We start from the raw sequence: 17,526 nt of genomic DNA, 5'->3' as shown, positions 1-17,526 counted from the left end.
TCCCCGTGTGTTAGTGAGAAGAATTTAGGAAAAACATTAGAAAAAAACATTCTGAGTAAGGTTGTTGGGTCCTCTGTGAAATAGCAGTTTAATTGATTAGTTCAGTCTAATTAATAGATTTGGTTTAGATAAACCTCATGTACTGCTTGGTCTAGTGATTTCCAAGTTCCATGACAAAAAGACAAAAACATAGTATTTTTTTAAAGTCCACTGATTTATATGGAGTGTCTCTGCTCCCTTCCGGTCCCTTTCGTCTGTCGGGTCAGGGTCTAGTAGAATTTCTGATAGGTGCAGAAATGGCACAGACACCTCTTGCGCATGACTTGCCATCAGCATTTGAAGAAAACAATGCAAGAATCTGTGAGGTGAAGTGGCTGAAAGAAACTCACTTTTAACTATTGCCACTCATACATAATATTTTAAAAACTACTAATATATTTTTACTTCATTTGTAAAAAAAATAGAGATGTCTTAGCTGGAAGAGACATCTGGAGGTCATCTAGTTCAGTCTTCTCCTCAAAGTGGGATTATTCCCATCATTAGATCAGGTCAGCTGTAAGTCTGTCTGAAGGAGTCCTGAGAACCTCCAAGGAAGCAACTCTGTCCCCTCTCTTGACAATTTGCTCTGGTGTTGTCCTGCCTTCCTAGTGTAGTTTTTCCTGCAAGGCCAAAATTTGTGACCATTAACCCTTGTTATACTCTTTGCCACTACCAAGAAGGGTTTGGCCCTGTCGTGTTTTTCACTCCCCCTTCAGAAGTTGTTGGTTGTTATGAGGGTTCTCCATAGCCGCCTCTTTGCCACTCTGAGCAAACCCAGCTTCGTCAAAGCCTCCTCATAGGCTTCTGACCATCTTAGTAGCCCTTTGCTGAAGCCTTTCCAGCATCTCAGCATCCTTACTGCACTGGTGGGACCCAAACCCAGGCACAGCAGTCCAAGTTAAGCCTCACAAACACTGAGTAGAGGAGAATAAGAACATGCCTTGACTGGCTTGCCACGTGTCTCCTCATGTAGCCTAGTATGCTGCCTGTCTTATTTCCAGGGGGGGAATGCTTCTCAGATACAGACAGTATAAAGTACACATTTTCAAGGTTTTCCAATAAGAGTTTTAACAAAACTTCTTTTCTCAAGGACTGCAATTTAAAGTTTGTTGTTTAAATATGTTGAATACAAGTGATTTCATTCCTTATTTTTGTATTCTTCGCTGCAATACAGTCCATTTACCTTTTCTTCAGTTAGTGATTATATTTAATCCCAGCTTAGAATCATCATTCCAGTAAAATTTAAGTGGCGTCACTGATTTTAGTAAGTGAAAGATCTTCCTGCCGATTAAGATGAAAGCGATAAGTGGATAAACTTTCTTATTTTATGCTTAGTTTGATAGTTTTTGAAAAATAGAAAAACATCTACAAAACATTTTACTCCTAGTTGAAGTTCTGAATTGGGCATTGATGTATGTTTTCTAAAGACAAATAGCTGCAAAAAATTAAATACTTAAGGGCATTTCACAGAGTTATATAGATATGAATACATTAGGTAACAACAGATGGAACTGTAAAATTTGGTATAATTCTGTATTTTTCTTTGCAGAAAACAAGCAGTCATACACGAGTTGGGATTTTGAACAATCCTTCATCAAAAATAAAGGAAGATAACACAGCTATTGCAAGAGGAATTTTGACCGCTTTTCTAACCCAAAACAACAGCAACTTAAGAAGTTTCCTAAGTAAACTCAGTAAGGAGGAGACAGCAAAATCCCTTGCTGCTGGAACTAAAATTGCTAAATTCCTCATTCCAGTGAGTGCAAATTAAATTAGACTACTTTCTTTTTGATGGTTGTGGTTTGAGCTCAGGGGGCAACTGGGCATCACACAGCTGCTCGCTCCCTCTTATCCCCCAGCACTGAGAAGGAGAAAATAAGCAAAGGCTTGGGATTTGAGATAGGACAGGGAGGGATAAATCACTCATTACAGTCACAGGCAAAGACAGATTTGTTAGGGGAAATAAAAAAAGAACGTAAATATAATACAGACACTAACAACACTTAACAGACACAGTAGGACAGTGAGAAGCACTACCACATCTTGAGAACACCTTCCCTCCACCCCTCCCTTCATCCCGGGCTCAGCTCTGCTCCCGATATCTCTACCTCCTCCCCCCAGCAGCACAGGGGATAGGAAATAGGAGTTGCAGTCAGTGCTGCCTCTTCTTCCAACTTGGGAGGGTTGGAACTTCTGGAATTTCTCCCCCGTGATCCATCGTGAGTCCCCCTCTCACAGGAGACAGTCCTCCACAACTTTCCTTCGACTTGAGTCCCTCCCACAGGCTGCAGCCCTTCCCAAGCTGCTCCAGTGTAGGACACACCTGCATGTTTCAATCCTCCCAGCGCTGAACTACAACACCTGGGGCTGCTTCTTTCCACGTGGTCCCAGCTTCCTTCAGGGGAAGTCACCTGAGATGGTAGGGAGACCCCCACAGACAGTACGTCAGCATCTGTTCCACTGCAGACCTCTGTGGGCGGTGGGAGGAGTGGCCCTGCTCTTGCACAACAGGCTACAGGGGGGTCTCTGCTCTGTCACACCTCCCCCACTTCCCTCTGTTCTCCCACCGCCCTTGGTGTTTACATAGATGTCACAACTCCTCTTCACGCTCAAACTCTTCCTCCCAGGTCCTTTCTTACATACGTTATAGCAGAGGTGCAGCTGATTGGCTCAGCCTTGGCCAGAGGTGGGTCTGACTTGGAACCAAGGGAGCTTTAAGAAGCTTCTCACAGAGGGTCACCACTGTAACCCCCTCCACTGCTACCAAATACCCTACCACCCACTCAAATCCAGCACAATTTTACATATATTTTGTAAGGAAATGTTGAGAGTAACAGTGTTTGGCCAAATGCTGTGAAGTTTATAACCCTTATACAGTTTCTTCACAAGCAGATTTGGATTTTTGACAGCTTCTCTGTCTTGGAAGAGTAGCGAATTTTTAAGTAAAGGAAGAAAATAGCATGCTGAAAGATAGAGAGTACAGATACTGGATTACTGAGACCAAAATAGTTTCATTTTTAATTATTGATTGGGTTTTTTATAGCTCTCTTAATTAAAATTACAGTATTAATGTTTGTCAGGAGTTAAGACTTCAGAAGTAACTGGTTTTACCTTGCTGTTGTGGTTGTGAGCAGTAATAGGCACAGACAGAAGTGGTTGAGGTTAATGAGCATTGTATACTTCTGACCAACATTTTTTGGTGTGTTTCTATGAAAATTCATTGGTTTAAAATTCAGGTGTTGCTGATTTCAAAGTTCATATGTAGGGTGGAGCCGAGCTATCAAATAACAGCTGCAATCTACAGTTTTTGTTTCAAAGGAGCTGTAAATTATGGTATTTTTAAATAGGAAGACTTGGAAAACGGAGAGAACTCTTGCACCATATTGGAAAATTGATTAGCTGGTTTAGGTCATGCTCTTATTTCACTGTCTAATAAATTTTGAAGGACACAAAGGTAGCTAATTAAGCAGTGTATGCATATTACTGATTTATTTTGTTATATTGTATCTGAATGAATCTATTTGCTCCATCTGTATATTTCTAATGAAGAGATACCTATTAGTAGAGTCTAATATAGCAGGATAATTTTCACAGGTGAGGCACAGTGCCATTGTAAGCATGGCGAAGTTCCAGCCTTTTTTTTTGAGTTTGAACATTGATTTGTTATGTGTCTTACTGAATGATGTTGGCTTCCCCAAAACATGTTTAAGCTGTATTCAATGACCACATTAAATAGACTGTTAGGTTTTTAGGGTGTTAAGGATTTTTTTTTTTTTTACACCTTTTTCTTAAAAGTGAGAATACAGTTCAGCTGTTAACAGAGCATGTTATTTTTCATGCAGGAGTGTGCTGGATCATAGAAAACGTGCTTAACCTCAGGCTCAGCTTTCCTCTGATGGTTATTCACAGTTGCCGAAGGGTAAAAACTGCACGCTAGCTAGTTGGGAGACTGTGGCTCCACACCAACAGTCATGTCCTTACACTGAAGCTCAGGTTGTTGCTTCATTCTGATTTCAGGTTACCACATAACTTGAAGAAAACGTCTGATTACCTCAGCTATTACAAAATGTGTTTTTGCTCAATCGTTCCACCATCTTATGCTTTACCTTTGCTTTAGGGAATGGATAATGATACTTTTGAGAAGAAGTACAACACTTTAGGACTGGACTTAATTAAAACCCACCAGATGTTCTGCCAGGAGGTTCTTAAGCTGCTTCCTGGGCAAATGGCTGTTATAAGCAATGGCAGGGTAAGAAAGAAATTAAGTCATCTCAATCTTTTTTTTAGGTATTCTTTTAATTCCTGGAACTTCAGTTTCAAGCTAAAGAAAATGCATTATATTGATTTCCCAATTATTCACCCTGTTGTTATAAAATGGTATGATTTTTTGTCTGTTCTTTTATGTAGTTTTACTCCTAATTTGATTATTTGCTCCATTCCATTGAAGCTACTATGTACATGTCTCATTCCTACAGCTATTTAAGAGTTAATCTGACAATATTCTCTAAATAGGTTACTATTTGATGTATTATTAATAATATTTAAGAATTAATTTTGATCATGAATTTATATATATATTTTACACATTTGAGATAAGGTAAACGACTGCATATATAATAAAAAATAAATTACATTGATTAAAATAGTATTTCAAGCTCTAAAACCTCAAATTGCTTATAAATATTAAAATATTCTATAGTCTTAATGTTCAAATAAAAGCATAGTAGTTCTGTTGTTTCAATTTCTTCTATGTATATTCTGAAACCAATAGCCGTAATTACAGTGCATAGTTATAGAAGTGCTGTGATTAAAAACTACAATATTGGGTTCAATATTTAGTACTAGTAATGTTGATGACAGTCAATACCTTACAAATACAATTCATACAAACTGCTCTTTAAATTACTCTTTGCTAATTTCTGTTTATTGTTCCACCATTAGAAAGAAATAGAGATACTGTGTTTCCATCTTATTACTGGAAACTCTCTAAATTGTGTTCTCGGGTATTCCTTTGCATCTTAAATGGTTTCTGAGATACAATTCCTGTTTTGAGGAAATATATTTCTTAAAAATACTTGGATAAATATGATAATGTATATTCACCTATCTGAAAGTGTGCTTTGACTTCAAAAGATTACTTTTTAAGAAGATACAGAATATCCTTCATTCCTAACCTTGCTATTTCAACACTGAAGTTTTGGTTTTGTAAACAATTTTTTTTTTCTTTCCTAATTGACATCTACAAAAGTAGCATGGTATTTCATAATCACACTTTGGTTTTCTCTATCTATCTCATGCATCATTAATATTAATAAAAAGTCAAAGAGTGGAATTTTTCTAGATAACCTCTCATTTCTAGGAAGCAGTTGAATTTTGGGAAAGAGGCATTCAGCACCAAACTTACATCATGACATATTACATCCTGCCAGCCCTGTAGGCTCTTGAAGTTAACTTGCATCAGTTTAGCCTGGTAGACTATGAGTAGGAAATTCAAACAACATTGTTAAAGCTATTTTCTGGGACTTCAAGGAACCTTCTTTACCTTCAGACACCAAAAAGACATAGTAGTTCTGTTTCTTGTCTCTGGATATCCTGCATTTACTATCCTTTGCTCTTTTCTTCCTTTTTATCCATTCTGCTTCATCTGAGAAGCCTTGAGAAGTTAAGATCATGTTCACAGAATTGAACAACTAAAGAGTGCGGTAGGCAGATAGTAATTTGAATTTCAGTTTAAAATAACGTACCTAACAGAACTTTTTCTTAAACTTAGATTTGTTATTTCTAAATAGCGTACTCCTTTACATAGGTATCTATAATGATAGCTGTTCTTTGTAATTGATAATGAAATGTAATTACATAACTGTAAAAACCTAATCCTGCACAGTTAGTATATAGTTTAGTATACTTAATAGTATTGATATATATATATATGTATATATATAGGGCTGGGGGTTGTATATTGAATATTGTGCCTTCATTTAAAATATTAGTATATTTTTTGCTGACAGGAGAAACATTATTGGGACATTCGATGCTTACTAACATTTTTTTCCTTCATCTAAGGTATTTGGTCCTTTAAATGAGAATGAATTATATGCAGAAGACTTTATTTTGTTGGAAAAAATAACATACAGTACCTCAGCAGAGAAGATTAAAGCTATTGTCAAAGAGATGGGAAACAGTAGTAAAAGGTAAAATTCTTTTGCATTTTGAGCCTTTATGATACACTGCCTTGTTTATTGCCTGTGACAAATTAATAATCCTTTTGGAAATACGGGAAATATGAACAAAGGTTCAAATACATAGTCATAGTTGTTACAGCACATAGGAGAAAAAAGAGCACGCTGTGTTATTCAAGAGACATGCACCCTTTTATCACTGGTCATATGTGTGATGAGGCTGAGGCATAAGAGATCACTTCATGTCCAAAGAATCATATCCTCTGCAATTTGCTTCATGTGTGCAGCTCTGCTGAATTACTCCAAATACTTTATCTACTTTCACTGTACTTATAACCAAGAGATGAGTACAGCTAACTGTAAACAATTTCTACTAGCTTTTGTTTATTTAAGAGTAATTATAAAGAATAATAATAAGCTTCATAAAATCCAGTGCATCGTAAAACCACAGTAATATCTGAGCATTGATATTTGAAATAAGAAAGTGCATTCTCTCTGTGAGTCGTTAGAGAAGGAGCCTGTAGAGGTGTGGGCAGATGTGGTGCTCTGACACCCTGCTAGGCAACATTCACACGTCTGTTAATTGAAGAAGTGTAAAGATGAGTTCTAGCCAGCTTTTAATCTAGGGATCCAGTTTGTGTACAAAGAAGAGAGCAAAATTATATTATTTTTACAATATCTATTGATTTTCTGTGTCTGAGTGTCATTTCTGTTATCTGGAAGGACTGACACAACTGAAAGAATAACTACCAGAAAAGCAAAGTCAAGAAGAGGTAGAAGTATCAAGGAGATGAATAGTGACACTCAAAACATATTTACTCAAATATTAAGACTTTGTGACACTGAAATAGAACTGCTAGTGTTTCTAAGGAAATTCCAGCAAGAAATACCAAAAAAATTTTAAACTATGGCCAAGTAAAATTTATGTGTTTGTTTATGGGTTGCTAGATGTTGTTACGAAGTGGGGAGGAAAAAAAAAAAAAAAAAAAAAAAAAAAGAGCTATAAATGTCAGCAGATTCTACCATGCAAACTCTGAGGCTGAATGGTAATTCTGCATCACTTAATTTTAAGAAGTGTACAGTTCACAAGTGGCAGTAGTGGTTCTTGGGCATTGTCATGCTAAATGTTTTACTCAGAGCTACAAATCTCGAGGTGATAATAGTTTTAAAGAGTCCAGGTTTGGGATGTGGGCTTTTTAATGATCCCTTATGTAGGCAGACATAGATTAAAATGTGTTTTACTCCTTTTCTAATGAAAAACAAATTATATGTGCCTTATTTAATACAGTGGCAGTGATTTGATTATGAAAATAGATGCCCTACTGTCATCTTTGCCTAGAACAGAGATGAGGCAAGATGCTGAATTACTCAAACAGCAGCACAGGTAAGTTCTGTCTGTCATGATAATGTACTTACAGTACTGTCATATTAAAATTAGAATCTACTGATCCATAAGGTCTTTGGAAAATTCAGTAAGCATTCCAGGTTTAAAAGTAGTTGTTGATTCTGTAGTTGTATAAACAACCTGTTCATCTGCCCTAGGGTAAAGCATCTTTACCTCTTTCTTAATAAATTAATCAGTAATACCTGATGATTTTCCAGCCTTCTTCATTGCTGAAAAAAGCGTGATTACAGTTGGTGTGAATAGAAGTGGTGATCTGAAGTTAGAAAACTTTGAGTCCATACATTTACTAAAATGTTAGATGTAGTTTCACAGATTAGAGCTAAAAGAAGCCCCCACTAATTGTCATTATACCTGTATAACAGTTTGTGGTTTAGCAGTGTCATTCTTGACCACAGCTAATACAACTAGATTACATTCAAATGAAAATGAATAGGGCTCATGGGCACCTGATTCCTTAATGAAAACGGAACAACCTGTCATCAGCTAACAGATTTACTCTTGGCAGCTCATATTAATGTCATTAGTGTACTTGTATGTTGACTCCTTGTGTTTCTGATCGTAGATTTAGAAAGTGAATATGCCCTAAGCATCATCTTTTGTTCTCATTGTTAATGAATGAGACCTAAAATACCAAGATGTGCATCTGTGAACCCTGTTCTCTTTGTAATGGGGTATTAATGGTAGCTCGTTTTAATTTAAGTTTAGCTGGGGCAAGCTTTCTGGAGCAAACAGGTAAATCTTTAAAAGGACGTATGACAATACAAGACCCATGATTAAAATACAAATGTTTATAATGTTATTTCTAAAACCCTGCTTGTTTTTATTGGTAAAGGTGTTCTAGTGTGCTGTGCTGATGGGCTGGCCCTGTTATTGAAAGTACAAGGAGGGAAATCAGTAGTAGACTGCTTTAAGTGACTAACATTTTTTCCAAAGTGATACTAGTAACAGTCAGTGCTATGCTACTGCCATATTGGAGGGAGTTTGTCTCGCTAACAGTACTCACATTTCTAGGTGTATTTTTTGTGGAAAACAAATGCAGATAGTCCATTTTGTTTATTTACAGCATGTGATTTTTTTTTTTAAGTGAGGTTTACTAATATTTCCTTCATGTAGATCCAGAGTACTTTAACCAGGGTCTCCTTGACTTAGTCTAATCAAGTTTATTAAACTAAATTATTTTCTGGAATGCATAAAACTAATCCATCCGATGAAGTTTCACACTGAGGTTGCTACTTTTCCCACTGGTTTTTCAAAACTGTGTCACCACTGGCACTTGTCATATCTGATGATTCTAGATATCAGTGAAGGAAACTGTAGACTAGTGACAAAAGGGCAATTTTGAAAATTTTGCTATGTGTTTTCCTTTTATTAATGTTGTTATGGGGCATGTGTTTAATCAATAACCACTATGGAACTGTGTAGATTAATGCTAAGTTTTTAATTGTTGTTCACGTTTAGCTTTCCTAGTGGTATCACATGGAGCAATAATGATTGCTGCTTGAAAAGAAGAAAACGCCTTCATGAGCAGTAAAATCTAAAGTGCTTCTGATATTACAAATTCATGCCTAAAAATGTGTTATTTCCACAAATTCATTTTAGAGTTTTCATGTCACTTACTATTTTTTTACAGTGTAATAAAAGTCAACCCCCAACAGAATGAACCATTCTATGATGTTATTGCTATTGTGGATCCATTGACAAGAGAAGCACAGAAGATGTCTCATTTATTGATTGTAAGATGGTGGTCATTTCTTTTAATTTGCATATTTGTAGTTTAATTTTTAATAAACTTTTTCCACTTTCCATGTACACTGCAGTAAAGGGGTAAACAAAATCTAAGTATTTTTAAAAAATACATATGTAGTTATTTAGATTCATATTAAAAAGTTAGGGATGATCCAATTCTAATTCATCTTTGTAAGTACCTTATTTGCAATTAAAATTCAGATGCCCCATGAACCAGTCCTATTAAAAGAGAGTCCATAAATGCTCTTTATAGTCAATAGCAGGAAAGGAGGAGATTGTCTGCGTAATATAGAGGGAAAGGATCTCCCATCTCAAAACCTTAAGAGGCATATGCTTCTTTCCATTAAACCAAATCACCTTGGTTTTCCAAGGTACCTAAATGAGATGGTCTAAATCTGACCCGTAATATCATCATAAGAAGATTGGACTATAAACCTTTCAGCTCTTAGAAGGGTGTTTCTCAGTTGATTAATGCTACCAAGTGTATCTAGAAGTCTTTCATTGTGTGTAGCTATGGATCATCTAAAGAGAAACTGTCCTAAAACATAGCTCCTAAAATGATTTTCTTTTTCACTAGCTGCAGAATATCACTCTACCTCAGGTTCCTTTATAGTTTCCCATAAAAATGTAAATTTTGTCTTCTCTTTATGGTGTGTTACAATTCTGAAGCCTTGATTTTTGCTGCATCCCGGTTTATCTTTTTCTCTGCAGTAATTATGAAAGTTTCATAAATTCTTACATTGCTTTTCCCCCCTCACATTTTCATACCCTTTTATGCCTTTTGTATCAAATGTTGAAGCATCCACTCACTCTTCATACGTAACAGTGAAGCAAAGTAAAACATTTTAAAAATTCATGAAAATTCTGATATTTCAAGACTCTGAAATATTAGGTTTTCTCTAGAACCAGAACTTTCATTTCACCAATCTCAGTTAAAAGAAAAGCTTGGCATTACCAAATGAAAATATTTTCATTTTAGCATTGATGGGAAACTCTTTCCAATCAGTCAGAAGTTCATATTATGGTAAGTTGCATCAAGGACCTTGAAGCTCAGAGAAGAAGCCTCCATTCATCCTAGGGCAACAGGCTCCCTAGTGAGCAGTATCTTCCTTAATGCATGCCTAGGCAAATGACTGCCATGGTGTACCAAGCTGTTCAGCCATCACAGATCCTACTTGTTTCATAGGAGATATAGTCTCATTCAAGAAGCCAACCCTTAGGAGAGAATAATAAAATGCTGTTGAAACTAAACAAATCAGAAATATTTTTATGTAGATGACACCTTTTAAAATTTTTTTTTAAGTGAAAAACAAAATAACCTGAATTTTTTTTTTTTTTTTTTTTAAATCTAATTATCTGGAAAGCCACCACCTCCTGGTGTATAGACAAAGCATGCATAAATATACAGCAAACCCCAAACTCAAATTCCTAAATTAGATGTTTTTTTGATTATATTGCTATATATAGGTGACTTAAATAATGTAAACTTTATGGACTGGGATATATTATTATTTAAAGGATCTTTTTTTGAATAACATAACATAATTGGAATAGTGCCCACTATATTGGGATTCATGCTGGAAAATCTCTGTAGTAACAACCACAGTAAAGCACATGATTCTTGCCCCCATCTATGTTGAATATGTCCACATTGTGTTTACCCGGGTGAAATGATATTTTATTACTTTGTGTCACTTAATGGTCACTTCAAAGAAATCTTCTGGTATATTTTTTTTTTTAAATATAAACAAAATGTTACTCAGATTAAATGGAATTTAAATTGAGAAGGTATAAGCAGCTGTAGGTAAACTGTAATCTAAACTTTACTGCTTAGTCTGAGAAAGTGACAATTTAAGGACAGAGGCAAGGTATGAGTCAGAGCATGAATGAGAGCAGAGCCAAAGCTTTTATCTGTTTTTAAAATATGTACTGGATTGTATCATAAGAATTGGTCTATAACCTCTCCAGGTGGAGGCAAGCAGAACTTTGCGTATAACCCATGTTTTCCCTTTTTCAAAAAGTTTTGTCATAGACTTAAACATCAGATATTTCCAGACAAGGCAACAGTCACTGTCTACAGTAGATCTTTAAATACTAGCCATAACTTGACCAGGGTTGGAACACATCAGTTTTCAGCAGAATACATGGAACAGCTAACTAGTCCTAAAGTTATGAAGGTGGTCCCTAAGATGATGTGAAAAAAGTAAAACTTTCTTCTTCTAAAAAATAGGACAAAATTGAAAAGGAAGTTTGCGGTTTTTTTCCTCATGGTTCACTAAAGCCAGCTGTTGTTGTTTAAGCCCAGCTGCCAACTAAACACCTCATGACTGCTTGCTCACTCCTCCCCTGTGGTGGGATAGGGAGGAGAAAATATAACAAAAGGCTTGTGTGTTGAGGCAAGGACAGGAAGGGATTGTGCACCAATTATGGTCATGGGCAAAAGATGGACTTGACTTGGGGAAAAAATCATTAATTTAATTTGTTAGCAATCAAATCAGAATAGGATAGTGAGAAATGCAACCATATCTTAAAAACACCTTCCCCCCCACTCTTCCTTTATTCCCGGGCTCAGCTTTGCTCCCGATTTCTCTACCTCTTTCCACCCAGTGGCAGCAGGGGGATAGGGAATGGGGGTTGCAGTCAGTTCATCACCCATTGTTTCTCCTGCTTCTTCCTCCTCAGAGAGAGGACTCTTAATATTCTTCCCCTGCTCCAGCGTGGGAGACAGTCCTCCATGAACTTCTCCAACATGAGTCCTTCCCACAGGCTGCAGCTCTTCGTGAACTGCTCCAGCGTGGGTCCCCCACAGGTCCTGCCAGTAAACCTGCTCCAGCACAGGCTTCCCATGGGGTCACAGCCTCTTTCAGGTGCATCTACCTGCTCCAGCATGGGGTCCTCCATGGGCTGCAGGTGGATATCTGCTCTACTGTTAACCTCCGTGGGCTGCAGAGGAATCTCTGCTCAGGCACCTCCTCCCCCTCCTTGTTCACTGACCCTTGGTGTCTGCAAGGCTGTTTCTCTCACATCTCGCTCATGCAGGTGTTTCCCCTCTTAAATATGTTAACACAGAGGTGCTACCACTGTCACTGATGAGCTGAGTCTTGGCCAAAGGTGGGTTTAACTTGGAACTGGAGGAACTTGTAGAAGATTCCCACAGGAGCACCTCTGTATCCCCTCCCCTGCTACCAAAACCCTGCCACATACAAACCCAATACACCAGCTGAAAAGACATACATTTTGCCACTGAACAAACTACATGTTCCCTAGCCTAACTGCTTTACTCCAGCAGTATGTAACTCTCAGGATCCTCTACTAGTTTTTTCTTGTTCCAGTAACTGTCAAAGAACTCAAAAATGTGGAGAGAAAAGTAAAACCTTTTATTTTTTCCTGTCAGTTATCTTTTGCCTTTTTTTCTTTGTTCATTCTGTCTTCAGGGAGAAACTTCTATTCCATCCCTAAATTGATAGGAATCTCCGAAGGAGCCCCTTTTGATAATTTAGTCTGATTTCCTGTATAACACGGGTCATAGGACTTCTTTTTATCAATTAGCATTTGAAGTAGAAATAATCTTTTTCATTTAATCCTAACGTAGATACTATCAAGTGGTTGAGTAAAGATCCCAGCTCCTACTGAGCTTTTCCAGTGGCTAATTAACCTGAATGTTAAACTCAGACTTGGAATTGCAGATTTCTATTTAGCTCCATGCTGTAAGCATTCATCTTCTCATCATTCGCCAGTTCCGTTGAAGATTCTGTTATAAGAGTTTGTTTTCAGTATAGATGCTTCATATTTTGGTGGTGTTCACAATTCCAAGTGATTGATTGGTTGAATAATTATGGTTTAATGCTTTTCAGATGAGTTGTGGTAACTTACACTGTTTTGCAAAGTGACTGCACATGTAAAATAAAACTTTGGTTTAAGTAATTTTCAAGCCATGTAAGCCAAAGTAATTCAGCCATTTGTTACAGTTTGAAATACTCCTTGAACAAAATTTCCATACTCTTCTATACATTTTCTTAATTAAACAGACTCAACTCTTCAAATACTCTCCTATAAAAAAGGCTTTTCAATCTTCTACCCATTTTCATGTGTTGACTTGAACATCCTGGCTTTTGGTGTCCTCCTAAGCCCTAAATAACAGAACTGAATTCAGTATTCCAGAAGTTGCATTGTTGGAAAAAACAGTGATAATGCATTCTTGCCTTGTAATTTCCTGTTTAAATTCCTTTAAAAAGTTAATTAAGATTGGCATCATTCTTATGGGTACAACACTACAATATTAAATTTCATGGTCAGCTGATAAATTGGGATGATACCTCAGTCTTTTCCAAGATCATTTCATTCTGCAGATAACAACATATCAATGCAGATTGCTGGAGTATTGTTACTAATGGGATCAGGCTTTTGTCTTGTTTGAAGATAAAGTCCAATGCAGGTTTACATAATTCTGGATGCAACATCTTTATTTGAGAAACTGTTTTCTTTCATCTTGAAAATTCTGGGTATGTTTTAGTGTATGAGACTAGCTAGCACTGGATGCAAATGCTTTTTATTCTGAATGATAGGTAGATGGTTGAGTTACTTTGACCTCTATTTTAATTTTGGTGGTCTTCAACCCATGTCATGTAATATCTTCCCTTCTTAGGCTTTCAGTGCTGTTTAGGTTCTTGTTTCCTGCTTCTTCACTTGTTCTCACCCTTATGCCATTCCTTAGTCTTTATTTTTTCCTCAGTAGTTTTTCAGTGATGATATTCAGGTGACACAAAGGATGAGAATGAGAAACTAGGAGCAGAAAAGGTCCCTAAGACTATATCAAGTGGTAGCACTATAAAGACTATGTGTAGCCATGGGTTGAACTGAGGAAATAAAAAAATAGTTATAATAAAAGAGAGATTTAGGGATGACCATTGTCTTGCTCTCTTCCCAATTTACTTGCTATTATAGTAATTTTAGATTTTAGCCTTAGTGGTATCAGTATTTTATCTTAGCTTTAGTATCTTATTTGCTTTCCTAATAATATCCATGAAGGTAGACACAGCTGCTTTATGTGTTCAAATAAGTACTTTGTATCAGAAATCACAGAAATTAAGATAACTTGGTAGAGGTTTCTAAGAGTGCTTTAAAGAAATTAATAACTTCGTTAACTTTAAACAAAATAGATTGCTCACAAAAATAAGAAAAAAATACTGTCCTAATACCATGGTTCCTATATAACAGCATCCAGAAAATTAGTATTTTAGAAATGAACAGAAGAAGAACCTGAGAAAGAAGTAATAATGTTTTAAATTCCTGGAATGTTTTGAAGTTGACTGAATAGTTTAGCACATCATTAATCTATTGCTGACATTTAAAATTATTAAGTAATTAAGTATTAAAATAATTCTTTGAGCTTTACTATATCCATCAATTTACTATATACAACAATTTTAATAAAAGTCATTGTTTTAAGATTTATTATTGAGTAAAAGGCATGTGTTGTATTTACAAACTTACAAACTTTAAAGTGCTTTAAAATCTTCTAGAAAACACAATATAAGAAAGGTGATAAAATAATTTAGTCAAGCACTGGAAAATGTTGATAGCTGCTCTTTAAAAAAAAACCTGCATCACTAGGAGAAAATGTTAACATTTTGACTATCAAGAATATCGTGTGCTAAATCATGCAGTTTTAGAAAAGGTCAAATCTTTATTTGGAATATCTGACAACATCCCTTAATATACAGATATATATATAGAACTTTGAAATGTTTGAGATTTGTACTGAAGCTTGAGAAATGACAAGATACCGCAAGGATAACTTTAGCTTTTTTCCAAAGTTTGATTACTGGGAACCATTTTTTTTACACAGAATTTTTTTTCTGTAGGTACTCAAAGACATTATCAATGTGAAACTCAGGTTGTTTTTGAACTGCAGATCTAAGCTGTCAGAAGTGCCACTGAAGAGGTAAGTAGTTTATAGCTTTTCTTACAAATATGTGATCTCACTTGGTTTGGAAAAAACAGCGTTAGCATCATATATTCCCTTAAAAAATAAATAGTGGTTTGTATTTCTGGACTCTTCTGTTGCATTAGTTATTTTCTTTGAATGTAAGTTGAACATTACCAAAGCAGTTTGCAATTGTCTAGAGAAAAATTCTAATTCTATAGTGTCAAGCATGGGATCACAGCGAACTGATACAGTTCATCAGATGCACCTCTCCTAAACAATCCTTAGAGAAATCAATGGAGAGTCTTTCATGCCTGTGAAAACTTGCAGAGGGAGATTGTCTGCTTAACTGGGTCACTTCTTCCAGCCCACTTACTGTGTAATGAATTTTACAGATTAAGTACATTGAAATTTATCTGAGTAAGTATACAGTCTGCATTTGGGATCTCATTATAATTCATTAAGAATGTTATACCCTGAAAGTGCCTGCCTTAAATTGAAGTTTCTTTCAACAGGCTGTATGAACCAGGCTTCACTAATTCGGTTATAGACATTTACACTGAGCTCCCCAGAGAGAATTCTTTTCTCTCTAAGAGAATGGTTTAAGCACTACCATTCCTTTAGCAGATATTGTACCTATAATCTTATTAAGAGAGAGAGATGGTAGTCGGCACTTTGCAGGAATTAGTGCCTGGTTCTTTCCCTGTGCTTGGAAAAGGTAAGAGGAAGTTTTCTGGCATCATTTAGAGAAGTTGTGGATGCCCCATCCCTGTAAATGTTCAAGGTCAGGTTGGACAGGGGTTTGAGCAACCTGGTCTAGTGAAAGATGTCCCTGCCCGTTGCGGGGAGGGTGGACTAGATGATCTTTAAAGACTCCTTCCAACCCAAACTGTTCTATGATTCAATGATGTGCCCTGCAGACAGGTCGTGTTTTCCTTACAGCAATGGTTTAATATGAAATGCATTGATGTGCTAGCCCAAATACTTTGTAGGAATTGTGTTACTTGTGATGATGTGCTGGGTTTCTGTGGTGTGTTTTTTTGGTAGAGGGGGAGGGGGCTACAGCGGTGGCCCCTGTGAGAAGCTTCTCAAAAGCTCCCCCAGCTCCAAGTCAGCCCCACCTCTGGCCAGGGCTGAGCCGATTAGCGACAGTGGCTGCACCTTTGCGAGAACGCATTTAAGAAGGGGAACCTGGGAGAGGGTTGGGACTTGTGAGGAGGAGTTGTGAAAAGGACAAACACCCAGGTCAGCGGAAGGAATGAAGGAGAAAGACATGGGGCAGGTGCACCGGAGCAGAGACCCCCGTATCCCGTGGTGAGACGGCAGGGCTGCCCACTCTGCTACCCGTGGAGGTCTACGGAGGAGTAGAGGCTGACCTGAAACCTGAGGAGAAAGCCACTCCAGGACAGGGATCTGCACTTAAAGGAAGCCGGGACTCTGATGGAAGAAGTGATCCCTGCTGTGGTAGTTTGATGCTGGGAGGCCTGCGACACGCGGGGGGGACCCACGCCGGGGCAGTTCAGAAATGGCTGCGGCCCGTGGGGAGGCCTCACTGCGGAGAAGGTTCCCGGAGGGCTGTCTGCAGTGAGGGGGGAGCCGTGTGGAGCAGGGGGGGATGTGCGGCGCTCACCCCACCTCCTGAGAAGGGAGGAGCGGTGGGACTGGCTGTGACCCCCATCCCCTGCCCCCTGCGCTGGGGGGGAGGAGGTGGAGAGATCGGGCACAGAGGTGAGCCTGGGAAGGAAGGAGGGGTCAGGAGAAAGTGTTTTTGGACGTGGTAGCTCTTCTCACTGTCCCACCTTGTCTGTTAAGTGTTGTCTTTGTTAGGGTTTGAATTCAAGTGATGTTTTCTTTTCTTCCCCTAACAAGTCTGTCTTTTGCCCATGACCATAATGGGTGAGCTGTTCCTCCCTGTCCTCAGATGGTCATATTCTCCTTCCCCCTCATGGGGGAAGGGGTGAGTGAGCAGCTGCATGGTGATCAGTTGCCCTCTGGGCCTAAACCATTGACAGATAGATACGGGAGGAACTTTTCAGAGCAATTAAATGTCTTTTTTGTTGTTTTGTTTTGTTTTTTCCCATATGAAGCACTCTGCTTGCTGCTTTCACTCTCACCTCCTTCAGTGTTCTTCTTTCTCTGTTCTGAGTCTTCGCATTTTGTTGAATATCAGTAGGGGAAGGAAGTCATCATTATGTTGTTGTTACAAGGATCTTTTACCTGTGGAATAAATG

At 37.6% G+C, this 17,526-nt stretch overlaps 1 protein-coding gene across 1 annotated transcript in view; it reads left to right on the top strand.

The window, feature by feature from the left end:
* Positions 1-17,526, top strand: part of UGGT2 (UDP-glucose glycoprotein glucosyltransferase 2) — a 90,294-nt gene that overhangs the window by 48,896 nt on the left and 23,872 nt on the right. The window contains exons 21-26 of the mRNA XM_042806099.1: positions 1,589-1,795; positions 4,157-4,288; positions 6,103-6,230; positions 7,507-7,602; positions 9,254-9,356; positions 15,234-15,313. Of these exons, the coding sequence (XP_042662033.1) occupies positions 1,589-1,795; positions 4,157-4,288; positions 6,103-6,230; positions 7,507-7,602; positions 9,254-9,356; positions 15,234-15,313 (746 nt within the window). The remainder of the gene's footprint in view (positions 1-1,588; positions 1,796-4,156; positions 4,289-6,102; positions 6,231-7,506; positions 7,603-9,253; positions 9,357-15,233; positions 15,314-17,526) is intronic.

The sequence above is a fragment of the Tyto alba genome, unplaced genomic scaffold, assembly GCF_018691265.1.
Source record: "Tyto alba isolate M040663 unplaced genomic scaffold, T.alba_DEE_v4.0 Super-Scaffold_45, whole genome shotgun sequence".
Taxonomy (NCBI): Eukaryota; Metazoa; Chordata; class Aves; order Strigiformes; family Tytonidae; genus Tyto; species Tyto alba.
This window is presented reverse-complemented; position numbering and strand designations above follow the sequence as displayed.